This window comes from Biomphalaria glabrata, chromosome 17 (assembly GCF_947242115.1).
Source record: "Biomphalaria glabrata chromosome 17, xgBioGlab47.1, whole genome shotgun sequence".
NCBI lineage: Eukaryota > Metazoa > Mollusca > Gastropoda > Planorbidae > Biomphalaria > Biomphalaria glabrata.
Genome location: NC_074727.1, coordinates 2241006 through 2259401, shown reverse-complemented (window position 1 = coordinate 2259401; position 18396 = coordinate 2241006). Strand labels below are relative to the sequence as shown.

General features: G+C 38.4%; 1 protein-coding gene across 1 annotated transcript; it reads right to left on the bottom strand.

Annotated features, from left to right (window-relative positions):
• Window positions 1–984: 984 nt before the first annotated feature.
• Window positions 985–10586, bottom strand: LOC106067609 (uncharacterized). The gene is made up of 5 exons (XM_056016405.1): window positions 10513–10586; window positions 7843–8025; window positions 5372–5551; window positions 4347–4523; window positions 985–1125 (listed from the first exon to the last, which is right to left on the bottom strand). Exons 1-5 carry the CDS (start codon window positions 10568–10570, stop codon window positions 998–1000), a joined length of 726 nt encoding a protein of 241 aa, XP_055872380.1. The 5' UTR covers window positions 10571–10586; the 3' UTR covers window positions 985–997.
• Window positions 10587–18396: the final 7810 nt, after the last annotated feature.

The following is an 18396-nucleotide window of genomic DNA, read 5'->3' as shown; positions in this document are numbered from 1 at the left end:
AAACCTCCCTCAGCACGACGGAGTATGGGAGTAAGCAGGGTTTGAACCCGGGACCATCGATAAGTCCGAACGACAGTCCAGCGCGCAAACCGCACGACCATTAGTCAAACAGATTAAAAAATAATAATGTCTCTTATTAAAAAACAACTTTAAGACAGTTTGTACAGTAAGTAGTTTATTTGTAGATAGCATGTCTACTGATATCTCAACAATTAAAAACTTTAAAATAAAAATGTTTTTCCTAAGACCGCTTGCATAGTACACGTTTTTTGTTCTACGGAAAAAAAGCCTAGTGTATATGTAGTGACTTTCATTTGGGTGGAAATTTCGCGTGCTGAACATAAAGTAAATTAGTTGTATTCCATTTCTTAGAAAGAATACCCTAGCATATTTATTGCTGTATTAGCTTGACCGTCTCGGTAAAATAGAGAACCAGAAATAATAATACTATTGGTACATCCGCTTGCACCCATTTAATCAACAGAAAGAAGAAGAATTATTTCGTACACTTCTGATGTTTTGCCCCAGAGAATGTGTCTGGCTACCATCCGGGTAATAAGTAGATCAGAATAAGTTTCAGACAATCTTATAACATAATTGAATCCAGAATGGCGATACCCAGGTGAAAAAAAAAACAGCAACTCAAACATAGCTTGTGTTAGTAGGCCTTATAATAGACTGAAACCATAGCAGTCATTTAGTCAAATTGAAAAGACACGGTTGTTTCAAAGCACTGCACGGCGATTGGCCGTCAAACTTAGTAGTGTGGACGCGTCCATGCCCTTCTTCCCACTTTCAGCCTTACGGGTTTTCTTCTTCTTCGTAGTACGATCACAACCGTGTAGCATGCAAGTTGGCTTAACATAAGGACACTGCAGTCAACTAGTTGTTAACAAATTTGTCCAAAGCTAGAGTTACATTTCACATCATCCCCCCCCCCCCCGGGGCCTTCCTTTCCCTTCTACCCCAACCCCCTCTCCCAAGGCAACACAATGAATTAAAACTGGAAACATTGTTTTTCACAGACGTAATAATGTGCTCGAGAGCAGACGACATTGTTCAGGGCGAGCTGGCTTTTGGTGTACATGACGCAGTTCTCTGGAGTGACGCCAAAGCTGGGCTCATCTGAAATTATACAATAAGCTTTTGCTAATTACCTCAACATGTTGGTAACGAAACGGAGGCGTAGCTAGGATGGAGGGAGAATTTTAAAAAATCCCCCGGGCCCCCACTTGAGTCGGGCCCCCAAATGACTGTTTTACATTAAATATTACGCAAAATGCAGGGGCTCTCAAAGAGTTCAAGCTCCTCCTGCCCAGGCGCCCAAATGATGGCAAAGTCCTAGCTACGCCACTGTACCGAAAATTAAAATAAGACTTCAATAGCTTAACTTAAAAAAATTAATTAGTCTATACGCTTACACTTTTTGTTAGACTTACAACATTATGGCATGTTCTACTATGTATAGACTCTTGAACACAATATAGCTTTAGTTATTCCCACAAACAGGAACACGATAACATCCTTTTTTTTTACAAAGCTTATACCAACTCCCTCTAATTATCTGTTTAAAATTTTGAACACGTTATTTCTCCCACATTTTGTCTCGGATCAAGCTGAAACTCCGCACAATTAGCCATTGGCGAAGACATTACACAAATCAATTAATAATCATCTTCTTTTTTGAAGTAACGTCTGTATTATATAAGAAGAAGATAATAAATAGATTAGTAAATTAATGGCTGCTAATTAATTATTTTTTAATATAAAATGGACATATACTCTACATTATTGAGATATACGGTTGTAAACGTGGAGTTATTCCCTTTAGATAATTTTTTTTTTTTTACTTTAAAGTAATTTGTATATTTCGCTTGTTGTGTTTATTCATACGAGCTCTAATTTTTAAACAATCGTCATCTGGTGGAGAACGGCAACGCCTCTGAGCCTCAACCTGACACCCAGGTGGAGTACGTCCAATAGTGAGGACATGATCTTTTCAAAGACCGCATCAAAGACCAAGAGATTAGAGACAGGAATACTGCAGCGATCGGACCCCACGATGACCTGCTAACTATCGTTAAAAAAAACGCATGCTTAAAATCTATGGCCATATGACAAGATCCTCGGGGCTCGCAAAGACCTTCCTTCAGGGAACAGTACCAGGAAAAAAAGAAGAAGAGGCAGACAGAGAAAGCGATGGGAGGACAACATAAAAGAATGGACGGGTCTACCATTGAAAGAGGTTCTAAGGCAAAAGACAGAGAGGAAAGGAGAAAGACGGTCGACGAATCTTCCATGGTGCCTCAACGGTCCAACAGACCAAGGAATAGGTAAAGGTAAAGGTAGGATCCTTTATGGGGTGCCAAGGATATGCGTCTATTTTACTGATTGGGATGGAAGAGGGCCCTAACAACAGGGCTGGCCTTAGCCATAGGTACATTAGGTAGCTGCCTTAGGCCTCAGAATCAAAACAATTTTTCTGAAGAGTAGAAATAGCGAAAATTGTCCCTAATGTTATTAAAGGAGTACACTAACCCAGTAGGTTATAAATAAATTGCCAACAAATACACTTCGCCTAGGGCAGCGGTTCTCAACCTTTTTAGCCCCTTTTTACCCCACCATGCGGCGAACCCCAACCGTAAATATTCTAAAGTAACAGCGCTTTCGATAATGTTATAAAAATCGTAATCCATAGTTCTGTTGGTCTTAGGCGACCCCTGCAAAATCGTCTTTCGACCCCCAAGGGGGTCGCGACCCACAGGTTGAGAACCCCTGGCCTAAGGCCTCAAATAATCTAAGGTCGGTCCTGCTAACAACCCTGTCAATATCAACACCGTTTATCAAGGGGTCACTTTATGGCAGGCACCCGGACGGCTGATGGGTACACAGAAGGAAAATGAGGAGTCTTTCCCGGGGTTCTCTAAGGCTTCGCCTCTTGTCCAACGTGTGTTAAAAGGCAATGAAAAAAAAAGTGTAGCAAATATGTTACAGAACAATTTCATAAAAGCGTATATGAAATAATTTTAGAGTAAAATAATTTTAAGCAGCGCGTTAAAAAACAAAGTAGTTAAACCGAAAAAAAAATTCAAATTATGAATTAAAATACTTGAACTTTTTCCTTCTTTAGTTGTGGGGACGGTGTCAGTCATAATAGCGCAGGGCATTCTAATTTAAGCCTTATTAATTATCAGCAATAGCTTACTATTATATACGTTTGATAATTTTATTAATTTAAATTCTTCCAATCCAGCTTTTAAAGCAGCAACACACCATACAAACATTTCCGTCATAGATCAAGTGTCGTGAAAGACAGCACATTGAGATGACGTGATGGGCATAGATTAATCAATACAGAAACGCAGATAACTGATCACCAATGTCTAAGACTGCTGGGTTGTTTTTTTTTTGAACCGAGAAAAACCTGCCACTGATCTTTGCTTAGAAGACATAATACATTTAACGTGGGATTCGTCCAAAAATCAAAATAAATACTTTAATTCTTGGACATTACGTTTAAGGGGAGACAACATAAACTGAGACAAACAAAAGGATGAATAAATCTATACCGTAACATTTTAAACAATTAATATATATATATAAATGTTTATAATATATCTAAATATCCACTAAAAGAAAGCCATCAACTATTTTAATAACAATATATATATAAGGAAGGAATAGTGCTACAAAAGATTAAAATAAAATACTGATAGTGACCAACAGACTTAACCAATATACCATCTAATTACCTTTGTGTCGTTGATCAGTATAAAACTCTACACTCAAAGGGTTCTCAACCTCTAAAATGCAACCCCCTTGAGGGTCGATTAACCATTCGCCAGGGGTCGCCTAAGACCATCGAAAATATGGATTGGTATTGTCTACTCTTCTATTGCTATATGTGTGTGAGAATGGGGTCGCGGCAGAGTGGGGGATTGTAAAAAGGGGTTGCCGAGCTTAAAAGGCTGAGAACCGCTGCAATACATGATCATTGTACCACAGCTATAATATATGTCAAAGTAAAGTAACGTTCCCCTTACAGACCCTGAGATCTATGGAGCAGATGATGTTAAGTTCATCTTTCTTTCATGGCCCACGGTTAACGAGGGCGTCATGTGGCCAACACAACTACCAACCGCCATTCATTTCCCCAACTAATTTCAGGAACCTATTAGAGCTGGGTGGACCCAGAGGCGCCCTAAAGATCCAGAAATTAAATATCCGTCATCACCAGGATTCGAACCCGGAACTTCCAGGTTCGGAAGCCACTTTAGCCATAACTAGTTACCTCGCAATGCCCCTGAAAAGCAAGTTAATACACAACTAATTGTCCGAGAACTCACCATAAGCAAATATTTGAGGCATCAGTTCACTTCGTAACACAGTGCCATCATCGTGCCATACAAATGTCCCTGTCTTGACCAGGTCATCAAGTCCGATGTATGCATCTTGATTTCGGCTACTAATTAGAAGTTGAAGCTTTTCCACACTTTTCACTGACGCAAGAGTTGATTTCATACCTAAAGAGACAAAAGATCATTTTTTGTACAAAGCTTATATTGCCTTTTTATTATTATAGCTTCCGTGCTGCCTTTAGTGGCTTAGTAAACACAACTCTGCCCGAGTCGGGTGTCGAACCTAAAGCCCCTTTGTAGGTAGCCAAGCCAAGCCAAGTTCAAGCATACTTTGCCTCTCGACCACGCTTCCCACTCAATCTTTGTGTCTTTTTAACTAAGCTTTGTGTGTCTGTCTGTGTGTCTGTCTGCCCAAAAGTTTGTACACGTTTTTTTCTCCCACAACCAATCTCGGATCAAGCTAAAAATTTTGCGAGACTATTTCTTTTACCTAACAAAGCAAGTATCAATTAAAAACAAATTAAGCCATTAGATAATTAACTTGTCATGCCTTGCGGTAGTAGAAGCGGCCGGTCGTTGTGCCGGCCTCGTGACAGTTTCGTAAGCCGTCGGCCATAGATACAGATGACCTTTACATTACCTGCCTCCATAGGCCACACGAAAAATACGCACACACACACACACACACTTTTAAAGACACCCACAGATTAAGGCTTCAACCACCCTTATTGAACGCCCACAATGCTTGTAAAAATACTGCAAATTTTCAGAAATTTAGCACAAGTGTGTGTTAAGAAAATACAATATTTTTCTGAAGTAGAAAGTACCCATACCACCATTCCCACATCACCAGCCACTGTTAATTTTGCTTCTTCTTTTTCTTGGCCAAAGACAACATTTCTATCTATTATATACAAAGGGAAACCACTCGTTGTAAAAGAAACAATTGACTTAAATGATACGTATTTACAATGAGAATGAAAAGAATTGAATCCGGGACCTTTCTGCAGTACCTTGACAATGAGCTTTTGCATCTGTGAAGTTTTTAAATGAGGAAGACAGCCAGAGGCAGGCGCTGATGTTGCCAAAAGTGAACATCTTGAAGCCTGGGGTACTCTCGCATAACGGCTGCTGCACCTGATAGAACTGTATGGAAGAACTTGTGCTGTTAGGCCACGGAATTACACAACGACCTGGGGATTAGAAATATGTAAATATGTCAGGGTCAAAGCTACATTAATACAAACATTGTATGATGTACACACTGTTTAATACACACTGAATGATACAGACACTGCATGATACACACACTGTATAAAGCACACAATATACGACACGCGCTATATAATACACACACGGTATGGAGCACACAATATACGACACACACAGAATGATACATACACTGTATGATACACAATGTTTAATATACACACTATATGATACACGCACTATACGATACGTGCACTGTGTTATACAAACACTGTACGATACACACATGATAATATCAAATACATTTATTCCCAGAGCAAAGCATGTAGAGACCGCTTTTTAAATAATAAGGATAATAATATTAGTATTAATAATATAAACCGATGGGACAATGGCACTGACACATACACATTAGAAGCCCTGGGCATTCTTAATAGGATCCTCATTACCTGAGAGAGGGAAATAGGCCTACTGCTGCAGACCTACCAAATCATCAGATAATTTATCTTATCTTCTTATCTTATATAATACAGAGGTTACTTCAAAAAAGAAGATGATTACGTCCTACGCGTCATGCATTTAGTCATGCATATTAACCAATTATATATGCACAACCTGCGATCGCAGCTGTGTATCAAGGATTGGCCTCTTTTGTCACACAAGAAGTTGCAAAGGGAAAAGATCGTCTCTCGAGACGTAAAATGCCACAGAACCCATTAACCAATGACTTAAATTCTGCCAAGTCACTGGTTTTACTGGCTAGCTCAGGCAACCCATTCCATGCATAATAGCACTAGGGAAGAAGGAGTATTTGTACAAATTTGTCCTAGCGTATGGGACGAGGAGTGTGCCCTTATCTTTGTGTCTTTCAGAGTATTTTATTAAATTTTGTTTTTGTATTTGAAGATTATGGTTCAGGGTTTTATGCATAATTGCTATAATTTCTCAGTGGATACTACTTAAAGGAACTACAATGAATTTTGTTTTTCTTTAACGAAGCTCGCCCCTAGCACAGGGGTTCTCAGCCTGTGGGTCGCGACCCCCTTGGGGGTCGATTGACCATTTGCCAGGGGTCGCCTAAGACCATCGAAAAGATGGATTGGTATTGTCTACTCTTCTATTGCTGTATGTGTGTGTGTGTGGGGGGGGGGGGGGTCGCGGCAGAGTGGGGGGGATTGTAAAAAGGGGTCGCAGAGCTTAAAAGGTTGAGAACTGCTGCCCTAGCAGTTCTTTAATAGACACTAAAACATAATGCGCTTCGATAAACACAATGCTTTTATTAGTCTCTATTTATGTTCTTTACTCCAGCCACCTGTTCTCTAAAACTGACTTCCTTTTACACACAGTCCTGACACACTGCTGTTCACTCAACCATGTACACTCAAGGTCCACTGGTCATTTCATACACAGGCACACACACACACTGCATTACCAGCCACTCAAAACACGTACACTTACTATCACAAGTTCCAGAGAATAAACATTAATACTGTAATAATAATAATAATAATAATAATAACAATAACAATTATATTAATAATAGGAGTCGTATTACTATTCTGATGTCTATTCAGAGTTAGAATAACATAGAAATGATGAATTTTGAAACTTTTGTTTGCATTTCAACAGTTTAGTTTTGCCCCAGAAAGTAGCTCTGTTTCTTTAAAACTGAGGGGGCGTAGCTGCCAAGTCGTGAGGCGCATGATTTGTGAAGCGGGGGTCTCGGGTTCGAATCCCAGTGAAGGCTGGGATTTAAAAATTTAGTATTTTCAGGATGCCCATGAGTCCACCCAACTTTAATGGGTACCTGACATTAGTAAAAATAATGGTAAAGTAAAGGCGGTTGGTCGTTGTGCTGGTTACATGACACCCTGGCTACTTAAATTCTAGATTTTGCTATATCGCATCTCTGAAAGTGGAAAGATAATATCAGAAACTTAAATGAAAGTGACGTTTGACATTAAAAAGTAGAATAATTTAGGCTTTAAAAAAAGTTTTTATTTAAAATAATTGGCCTCTAATTGTATTCTTTTTATGGCTAATTTGAAATAAAGATTAACTGAACAGGAATCGCAACAAAGCGAGCTACACTACAACAGTTCGTTTTAATATTAGCCAGGAAAACCAGTGACTTGGCAGAATTTAGGTCATTAGTTAAACATGCATGACTAAATGCATGACGCGTAGGAAGTAATCATCTTCTTTTTTTGAAGTAGTGTCTGTATTATATAAGATAAGATATCACTGACAGAACTAAAAATTCCGTTAGAATCACCTATTTGACATTTCCCGGTCAGCTGGTCGTAAGAGAAACTCTGACACTCAGTTTGGTTCGTCTGACAGAACATGGCGCATTGCACTTTGTCTTCGCTGAACACTTCCGGTCCTGTTGACCACAGGTCTGCGTGGTCACGTGGGTATCTATGTAAATATGAGGTAGACATCAGGCCGACAATATCTACAAAGGATTGTTAAGTGTGTTATTTAGATCTATAAAAAAAAACTGTTTATGATTTATTCTTGCTTTAAAACTATAACAAAATAGTTATTTTTTATGTATCTTAAGAGAAATATTTATGATTATATGTATTGCTACGCTACCAAGCTCTCTGCTTACACTATAAACACAACATAAACAAAAACTTGACAACTCTGCTGCGAAATGACGGGACACTTTAATAACTAATAAACCTGCAGCCAAAACTGTACAACTGGCAACACGCAGGGCCGGACTTAGGCCACTGCAACCTATCCGGCCGCAGTGGGCCCCACACGTTCATAGGCTCCGCGTTATTTCTAGGTGTAAATTATTAAATGAAAACAATTTTAACTAATTATTAAATGGTTATTACGGCCTCCTTATTTTATAGGACTCCAGAAATAGCAAAATATATACGAAAAAGTCATGAAAATCTAATGAAATTATTAAAATCTGGAACCTTATACAAATCTCCTTAAAAGCAGACCAAATTGTCATTCCGGTGTGTCATTCAATATGGAAAACGCCAATCATTCTCGAAATAAAAAAAAAATCTTTGTAAGCTTTCATTTAGAAACTTAATAATAAGACGAATTTTATCCAAACAAGAAGTTCAAATACTTAATTTACTTCAATAGTCATTGGCATATATTTTGAAAGTCGATAGTAAATCTAAAAATCAGATCTGAATGTTTATCCTTTTTTTTTGTAGGAAAACTACCATCTTCTATAGATGGCTCGTATAGTTAATTTGACCGTGATATTTTACTTAGTAAAGAATGAGTAAAATGCAAAGACGAATTTATTTTCTTATTCAAAATTTTAATTTTCACTATTTATCCTTATCCCTACCAAGACTGGGCTCCGCACTATCCGTTTCGCATAGGGCTCCGCAATCTGTAGGACCGGCCCTGACAACACGATACAGTAACTACCAAGGCTTCACTGTACATAATGGTCCTGCTGTATTAAACTCTACTGGTCTCACCCAGGAGTCGTGCTGCTTCATTCTGGACTCACTGTCTCGGACTGACTTCACTGGGGACTGAATCGAATTGTGTGTCTCTTGACAGACTCGGTCTTTACATGGGGGTCAATCAACGACTTATCTCACTAATTCACTTATAGGCTAATCATTTCTGCATGATTCCCATGACCATTTCACGAGCGATATGAACGTGGAGAGTTCATACACCCTCCTCGTTCTATCATAGAGCATAACGAATCCGATTAGGCTCAGCTCAATCCACTAGACTCATATTTTTTCTTCAACGGTAATACTGCCCTTGGAGGCGCGGTGGCTGAGCGGTAAAGCGCTTGGCTTCCGAACCGGGGACCGTGGTTCGAATCCTGGTGAAGACTGGGGTTTTTAATTTCAGGATCTTCGGGCGCCTCTGAGTCCACCCAGCTCTAATGGGTACATGACATTAGTTAGGGAAAGGTTAAGGTGGTTGGTCGTGCTGGCAACATGACATCCTTGTTAACCGTTAACAGATGACCTATAGATTACAAGGTCTGAAAGGGTTAATTTACTTTTTTTTTTATATACTTCCCTTGACACACGTGATGTAAAGTTTTATCTCTTCAGACTGAAAAATAATGGAGATCGGATAAAAAAAACTTATAGGACTTATAGGTCCAAACGATGGAAATTCAGTTTGACTACAAGTATTTGTTCTACATGTTTCGGATGTTCCTTCAAAGTTGAAGATAATCTACTTCCAAGTCCAAACCTCCCGCGATACGACGAGGGATGGCAGCGGGCAGGGTCTGAGCCCTGGACTATTGAGTCGACCGAACGGCATACCGCACGACCATGTAGCCATTGTCCATCCCAGCATCACTGCAACAACAATAGTAATATAGATTGCAAACATAAACAGCATTCACACACACTCAAAGTCACACATACACAGTGCTGGATGAACTAGGCTTCTTAGTACTTCCGGGTGACCACGAGTGACCTTGAAGCACTCTGACTGAAAGTGGAGTAAAGGAGAATTAAAATCTTTCTGTTCTAGCCTTAATTGAGATGAGACGACCACTGCGTTCAATCCTGACGATACATGAATCCAAAATGACAAGAAACGGCTTTAAAAAGTTGTAGGCCTCTAGGTATGAGATCTACACTACAGTTGTTCGTTGTGTTGTGGGAAGCGTGGTCAAGAGGCCAGGTGCGCTTGAACTTGGCATGGCTTGGCTACCTAGAAGGGGGCTCGAGGTTCGACACCCGTCACGGGCAGAGTTGTGTTATTACTGACCCTGTTATTACCTAACCCTGCCTAAAGGTAGCAACTCCTAGATACCCCCTCCCCCCCTCACTGGTCCACAAATGAGATTGGACCAAAGCGCCCTGAGCATGCTATAAGCATGAAAATAGCGCTATATAAAAGCTATAATAATAATTAACCTACAAGCATATTGAAACAAAAAAAAATCATTATGACGTAAACTGTTAATGTGTACCTTGAAACAAGAAAACAGCTGCCACTAAAAACATGAAAACATCTTTGGTGAAACTCATTTCAAGTCTTTGTTGGTCTTTTAAGGACACTTCTGTAATCAGAAAATTGAAACATTGAGATTTTCAAAGAAGCTTTTCTTTTTCATTGGCAAGAAAAAAAAAAAAACAATCATTGACAGTAAGATTTCTAAAAACATTACATAGTAATATAATAAATTGAATACACTCTATAATAAGAATATAATGCTGTTTATTAAATGTATTATCTAACTCGAAATATCTACATTATATTACGGATAGTAACTACCTTACTTCGCTTCTACAGATTACTGAATAGTATTTTTTTCGTACTGAAAAAAAAAGAAACTTTGTGTGGAATTAGTGTCCTGTGTATTTTTAAAAAAATCCTTTAACAGTTAATTTGTAGCGAATAATTGATTAGCACTAAAGTCCAAATCGTTGCACGGACATTAGAAATGTCTTTCAATTGGAAAGCAGAAAGAATATTAACGAATATAACAAAAATAGATGAACCATTAAAAACATTTGAAAACTATAGACCGAAAAAGAACGAATATAATCTGCATAATGGATCTAATTATATCAATTCATCCTCTACATCAGGGGGTCCTCAACCTGTGGATCGCGACCCCCTTGTCTATTCTTCCGTTGCTGTATGTATGTACGGGGGATGGGGGTCGTGGCAGAGAGGGGGGGTTGTAAAAAGGGGTCGCCGAGCCTAAAAGGTTGAGAACCGCTGCTCTACATAGATTAAGAAATCGTGACCTAAATTAACACAAATACCGAGAACCTATTACCTAGAACTAGTAGCTCAGTTTGATTAATTAATACCAAATCATTTTTTTTTAATCATGGAAATACATAGAACCAGAACCGACTTATTCCTGTCAACACAATTTTGAAATAAATTAATTCATCTTCTGGAATGTACAATTAAAACATCAGCCAAGAATGAGATCAAAGTTAAGGACCTTTACTTGATTCGACTTCTGTTTTTTGGAATTTATACATGTCAAAGATGCATTCTCAATTTTAGAATAAGAATCGATCCTGTTTCATTAATAAACAATAGATGATAATATTATGACACCGGTGCCCTGTTGCCAGGCAACATACTTGGCGTTCAACAAGGAAATATGGCGAAAAGAATAAAAATGCATAATTTGCGTTTTGTTTATTGATTTCATTTAGGCGGTGTTTCTTTAGCCAAACAAAAATACATTTTTTAAACGTTCAACATCAAGATTGATTGTCTATCCCTCTCTAGAACTCACAGCAAGAAGTGCGCAGGCATAGATCAGTGTTTCTCAAATTTATCCACATGGCATCAACCAAAAATTTCATGGGCCACCACCCTCCAACCATTAGCCTGATTCAGATGTCCATATGGTTCGAGACAAGCGCGTCCCTTTTATGAACCATGTGACCCGAGAAAGTCTTTTATCTCGTGGCCAGGATGAGAAATTGGCTCTTCACCGATCTCTCTTTTCAGGAGAGTCGCGTCTACTAAGTGATTCATTTATTCACACCCGTCTTGGCATGCTGCACGCTCTTCCGAACCTCTGCATGAATTCCTCCTTTCATGTGTGGCCGGAAGCTCAAGCCCCACGTGGGGGCCATCCTTATGCCTATGCTGTCCCATCGTACCCGTGGGGGGACCATCACCACACGTATGGGCCCCTTTCCAACCATTAGCCAGCCAAGGGATCCGAGTACCGCAGTTGGCTCCCTCATTGAAGTACGAGGCGGAACCCCGGGGCATTGTTAACTTGACAAATTCACCACCTTTTGGTTTACGACTCACAATTTCTCTTAGTAAGAACAGCTTAGGTCTCAGCGGTTCTCAACCTTTTAAGCTCGGCAACCCTTTTTTACTATCCCCCACTCTGCCGCGACCCCCCCCCCCCATAACATACACAGCAATAGAAGAATACACTAAATACAATCCATATTTATAATGGTCTTAGGCGACCCCTGACAAATCTTCAATCGACCCCTCAAGGGGGTCGCGACCCACAGGTTGAGAACCCATGGCTTAGGTCCAATAATATTAACTTAAGAAGGACAAGAACTTGCCGCTACTGAACTGTGAGAGACACTCAGAGTATGCTTGTACAAGAATTAATCGTCATAGGATCCAAATGAGGTCATCTTGGTGTCCAGAAAGACGCTATGTACCTGGTTTAATTGTCTACGTAAAAGTGTGCCCTAAAGTAAGGTACCGTTCTGACGTCAGAAAGTAGACACTGCACGTTTTGATGTGGTCCTGAATTTGTCCTTTGCTTTACCTTACTGGACAGCCTTAGCGATCGCCTTGGATCTAGTCTTAATAGGACTTCTTGACCCCTGATTAGGGTGAGTTTTATTTCATGTTGAAAGAACTAAAAAGAACTCATTTTGTTCAAAATCACAGAGCCTTAAAAAGCAATACCACTTAGGAGATATCACTATTGAGTCAACAAAGTAGCATAATGCCTTTCCTCCCTAGGACATACTATAAGAGACAGCATTTAAAGCATAACCCAAATATCCAATCACAACCAAACGGAGCTCAAGGAATTAGTTAACTCTTTTCTAAAAATCCATTATCCCAACAACCAATGGGTCAGAGTCTATATAAAGCAACTCAGGACAGCCCTTGTAAACCTCAACATCTACAGCAAAGAAATGGTTCTTCAATGGATACCAGCACACATTGAACCTGAAGGCAATGAAAAAGCAGACATACTGGCCAATGAGGGAAGAATGAACAATCAAATGAAACTCCCTCTCTACCCAGAAGAAATGATGAAAATAATAGAGTGTAGAATAAATGAGAATAGGACCAGCTTACACCTTACAAGAAAAAGGACGCCTATTAAATACTATCTCTACATGACCAACGCATAATTTTTCGTCTCAGAACCGGACACAACAGAATGAGACATATGTTCCGGAAGCTTAAAGTCGGGACGAGCGAAACCTGCCCTTGTGGAGCATCCCCAGAGAATGCTGACCATGTCCTTCAAAGCTGCATACTATATCAAGACATCCAGACTCCAGTGCAGACATAACCGCCATCTGCCTGTGTTCAGCTTCGGTCCTCTTTCCGTCGTCTACGTCTATCATCGGCTGAGTATTTTTTTGTTTCTCAATTGTACATTCCACGGTCTTTGCAATAAATCTCCAGCTGTCTCGTTAGGAAGCCGCCACCTTCCAAGTTCTCACCTGCACGCCAGTTAAAGCTTCGGTGCCAGCTTAATTTATATTACATTGGGTGTAGATCTTTATACTGCACATATTAACTACATAAATATTGCATTATGTATCTAACATTATAAGTAATATATGTGGTAACACGTTTACAGCATATTAAGATCCAGTTATTTCGATGCATTGTCCCTTACCTTTTCTATTCCAAACATCTTATTAATTCATTTTTTTTTTTGATGATTCGTGAAGCTTTTCTGACTCGCTGTATAGCGGAAGTTATTTATCAGATGACCATGCTCTATTCCTTGTATACTCCATTAGATTGGTTCCAATCCATACAAGTTCGACGTAGAGCCTGTGTGCTAAAAATGTATGCATGAAAATATATAGGTCACTGAATGTAAAATGTTTATATGTTTGTAAAATGTTTTACATGTTTCGGATGTTCCTTCAGAGTTAAAGATAGTTTACTTCCTAGTCCAAACCTCCCGCAGGACGACGGGGGATGGGAGCGGGCAGGGTTTGAACCCTCGACCGTCGATAAATCCGAACGACAGTCCAGCGCGCAAACCGCACAACCAGGCAGCCATCCAAATGCTATTTACATTTCGCTGTGACATTACGAGGTAAATGGGTCTTCTATTCAACTCTAAGAAAGGAAAAATGCTTTGATATCAAGAATGAAAATTACCTCTTCATTATTGAGAGATATGGATTCAAGTGCGACGTTTTAAAAATAATGATTTTATTCTAATATGTTTTATAATGATAATAATAATACTTATAATACTAATTTATAATACTATAGTATACAACTAGCCGCGGCCCGCGGTTAATGTGCATGTCCTTCATATAGTGGTTAATATGCATGGCTAAATGCATGACGCGTAGGACGTAATCATCTTCTTTTTTGAAGTAACGTCTGTATTCCATAATCAATGGAATTTTCATGGCCTCATTCAATCACGAAGCGACTATGGGTCATCTCAGGGAAATGAAATGAATGCCTGGGCATTAGCTGTGGTCAGAACGATTATATAAGATAAGATATAGTGTATTGGAAAAAAATAAACAAAATAATAATGTGATAAGTAAAGAGAATGTGTGAAGTTACAAATAGTATGAATGATGCTATTAAGAAGCTAATCGACCTACATATATATTTTACTTACAAAAACATTTGCTTGCATGATCTATATATTGAGATCTAGCTCTAGAATCATATATAGTTTTTGACCTAGGTTAAACTTAGATTCATTTGTTTAAATTAAGTAAATTACATATCCTTTCACTAAGCATTCTTTCACTAAGTATTTTGAGAACTTGTAATTTTTGAACGCAGCACCATGGCGCCGTTATGGAAGAACACCTAGGTGGAGAGCTGCCTGATTTTGGAAACCACTGTCCAGTTCATCTAAGATGCAGGACTACTCGTCTGGTCCCTCCTCAAACGTAATACGAATGACAATACAATCCTCTGAATGTTTTTTTTCCAACGGAATTCCGAATAGATCTGATCGAATTAAATATTATGTTTGAAATTTGTTTAAAAATTTACAGAAACAAATTAAATTTATAAAAAGCAAGGAAGTGGTTTAACTCTTTCTCTCCGTAATTATTCTCCTCGTTTCGATTGCATTATTTATTTTGCTCATTTGTATGTCACTATCCTGTTATGATTAAGCTTCAATAATTTTTTTTTGTTTCTTTTATCAGAAAATGTTAAATTTTGGTATCGAATTACAGGAGAATGCATGCTCTTTTTACACAACACATAATAGCGTTTGTTAAATAAAACCAATTTAGTTTAATGGGTGTCAAACCAACGTTGGCATCGTCGATTAGGAGAGAAAGAGTTTAGGAATAAATAAATGAAGTTTTAATTACCTTAGTCGAGCCTCCTACAAATGTACAAATTAGACGATGATGTGTTATGAATCAATGGCACAAGAAAACAGAAGATAAAAACTGGTCATGAAATCAAAGAGAAACATTGACAATCACTGATAGCAGGGTGTATCATTGTTTAGTCAATGAGGATTGTCTAATCAGGTCTTAAAACCTCGCCACCAGGAAAGGTAAACAAAACACGAAAGACAACATTGCCAAAGGGACATAACAAGGAGAATATGATTTGTTAGTTATACAAACCATATTAACATTATAACTTTTGTCATTAAATGCAACACAATGCAATCTCTAATCTTATGATCATCTAGACGTCAGTTTCATGTTCGGCTGTATTCCAGTGTAATTAACAAACAACACAGACGGACAATATCAATTTGACAAGTAGAGAGAAGAGTCTCAAACACTGATGAACAATTAAAATACTATTTAATCCATGAAAAGGCCACAGTCTTAGTCTCTGTCAATAAAACACGTCTTTACCAATAGAACAGTGATGCCCAACCTAATTCAATCTGCGGTCCATTTTAATTTCCAACACTAGTGTCGCGGGCCGCATGATGGAAAAGATATAAAACAAATAAAATTGACCTGCAAATATTTTATTTAAAATTCGGGGGTCTAGTACTTACATTGAATTATTAGGATATTTGAATTTTCCTTTTACATTTCAAAAAGAATGGTAATCGTTTTGTTTATATATTGTTTTTCTTATTAAAAAAAAACAAAACAGCCACACTTTCTTTATAAAAACAAGCATGTTGGCTAGCAATGGTATCATGTGCTACAAATAGTAAAGATCCGTTCACTTTTCGTAGTAGATTCTATAATCCTATTCATGAACCCACAAATGTTAAATGCCTTGGTAGTAATCCATTAGTAAAAAGTGAGGGCCCTAACGTAGGTAAAGACACATTTAGAATTTTTTAGGGGGGGGGGAGGAATATTTTCTATATTTTTTTGCCAACGTTACGGCGGTCCGGATGGATGGACGTCGCGGGCCGGATGGGAGCACGTCGCGGGCCGGATCTGGCCCGCAGGCCGTATTTTGGGCATCACTGCTATAGAACACATGCGTTCGTTAAATACAGACTGTTGTTAACATTAGTTCACGAGTATCATCTAACCGCTGGCAGACAACTACACTACCGTAGGCGTTATATAATTTTTTATTTATGAAACTTACAATAACTTGGGTAACCTCTTTGAAAACTTTTATAACTATATAGACACATTCATATTTTATTGGCCACAATCAACAAGCAGGGTGTCATGTGACCATAACTACGACCTTTACTTTCCCCAATTTAAAGTCAGGTACCCATTAGAGCTGCATGGACTCTTGGGCGCCCTAAAAATCCCGAAATTCAAAATCCCAGTTTTCGAAGAGAATCGAACCCAGGACTCTCGGTTCGGAAGTCAAGCTTAACCATTCAAATTAATATTATCCTCAAAGATCATAATAGGTAAATACAATATTCTCAATTATTGTCAACTTCTTCATTACCTCCCTGGAGCTGCAAGATAATACGTTGGATACCATTATCTCCCAATTGCTATCGATTTCGAGGATTTTTATCTCCCTTTGAATTTACACTTTAATACAAGACAGTACAATGAATACATCTCTACATTTGGAGAAAGGAAATCGATAATCCTGTGTCATAATATGGCTTCAATCATTTTTGAAGTATTAATTTCTAATGTATTTTTAAATATTTATTTTACGGAGCACCTTGATAACATCGAATATCGATAATCCATAACCAATCGAATATAAACAATCAATAATCAATCATAACTATCTTCAGCTATATTTACCGTGTAAATGTTTCATCACTGCTACAGATGGCGTTAAATTGTTAATTTATTAGCACCGATATCATAAAAGTAAAGTTTCCTTTCAGACCTTGTGATCTATAGGGCAGATGATGTAAAGTTCATCTGATTCTGTGACCCACGCTTAAAGAAGGTGTCATGCGGCCAACACAACGACCAACCGCCTTTACATTTCCCCCAACTAATGTCAGATATCCTTTAGAGCTGGGTGAACTCAGAGGCGCCCTAAAGATTAAAAATTCTAGTATTTACTGAGATTCGATCCCAGGACCCTCGGTTCGGACGCCAAACGCTTTACCACTCAGCCACCGCGGTAATCTTATATCATCTTTCCTTAATAGCCATTTCATACTATCATGTCAAGTACAATTACTATCAGCAGCGTTTGATTACGTTACCTTATAGTCCTAATACACACTATGACCTTTGACCTTTGAGCTCAACTTGACAGTTTTATAGTTTCGATTCTTAGAATGCTAGATTAATATTCAGTTGTATTTACTTTTTCATTTTGTTGATTGATCTTTTTCTACTTCTTTTTTTTTACAATGATTATGTCAACTCTGTCTGTCTGTCTGTCTCGTATAAATCTTGTACATGTTATTTCTCCCCCTTTTCATTCTTGGATCAAGCTGAAACTTTGCACAAATATTGAATGTCGATGACAACACACAAACCAATAAAAAAAATCAACCAATTAGTTCATCAATTAGTAGTAATTAATTAATTTTGCTTACTAGAGAGAATGTAAGGCCTGCTAAGTAAATCATCCTTGTGTATAGAATTAGGTAGTTATCTAAAAAAAAAATTGTTAAACTAACTAAAGGCTATAAAACTTTCTACTTTTACAAGTAATTGAATAGCTTAGTGGCTAACAAGTCGGCCTTCCATCATGGGGGCTGGAGTTAAAATTGAGACTTAACATT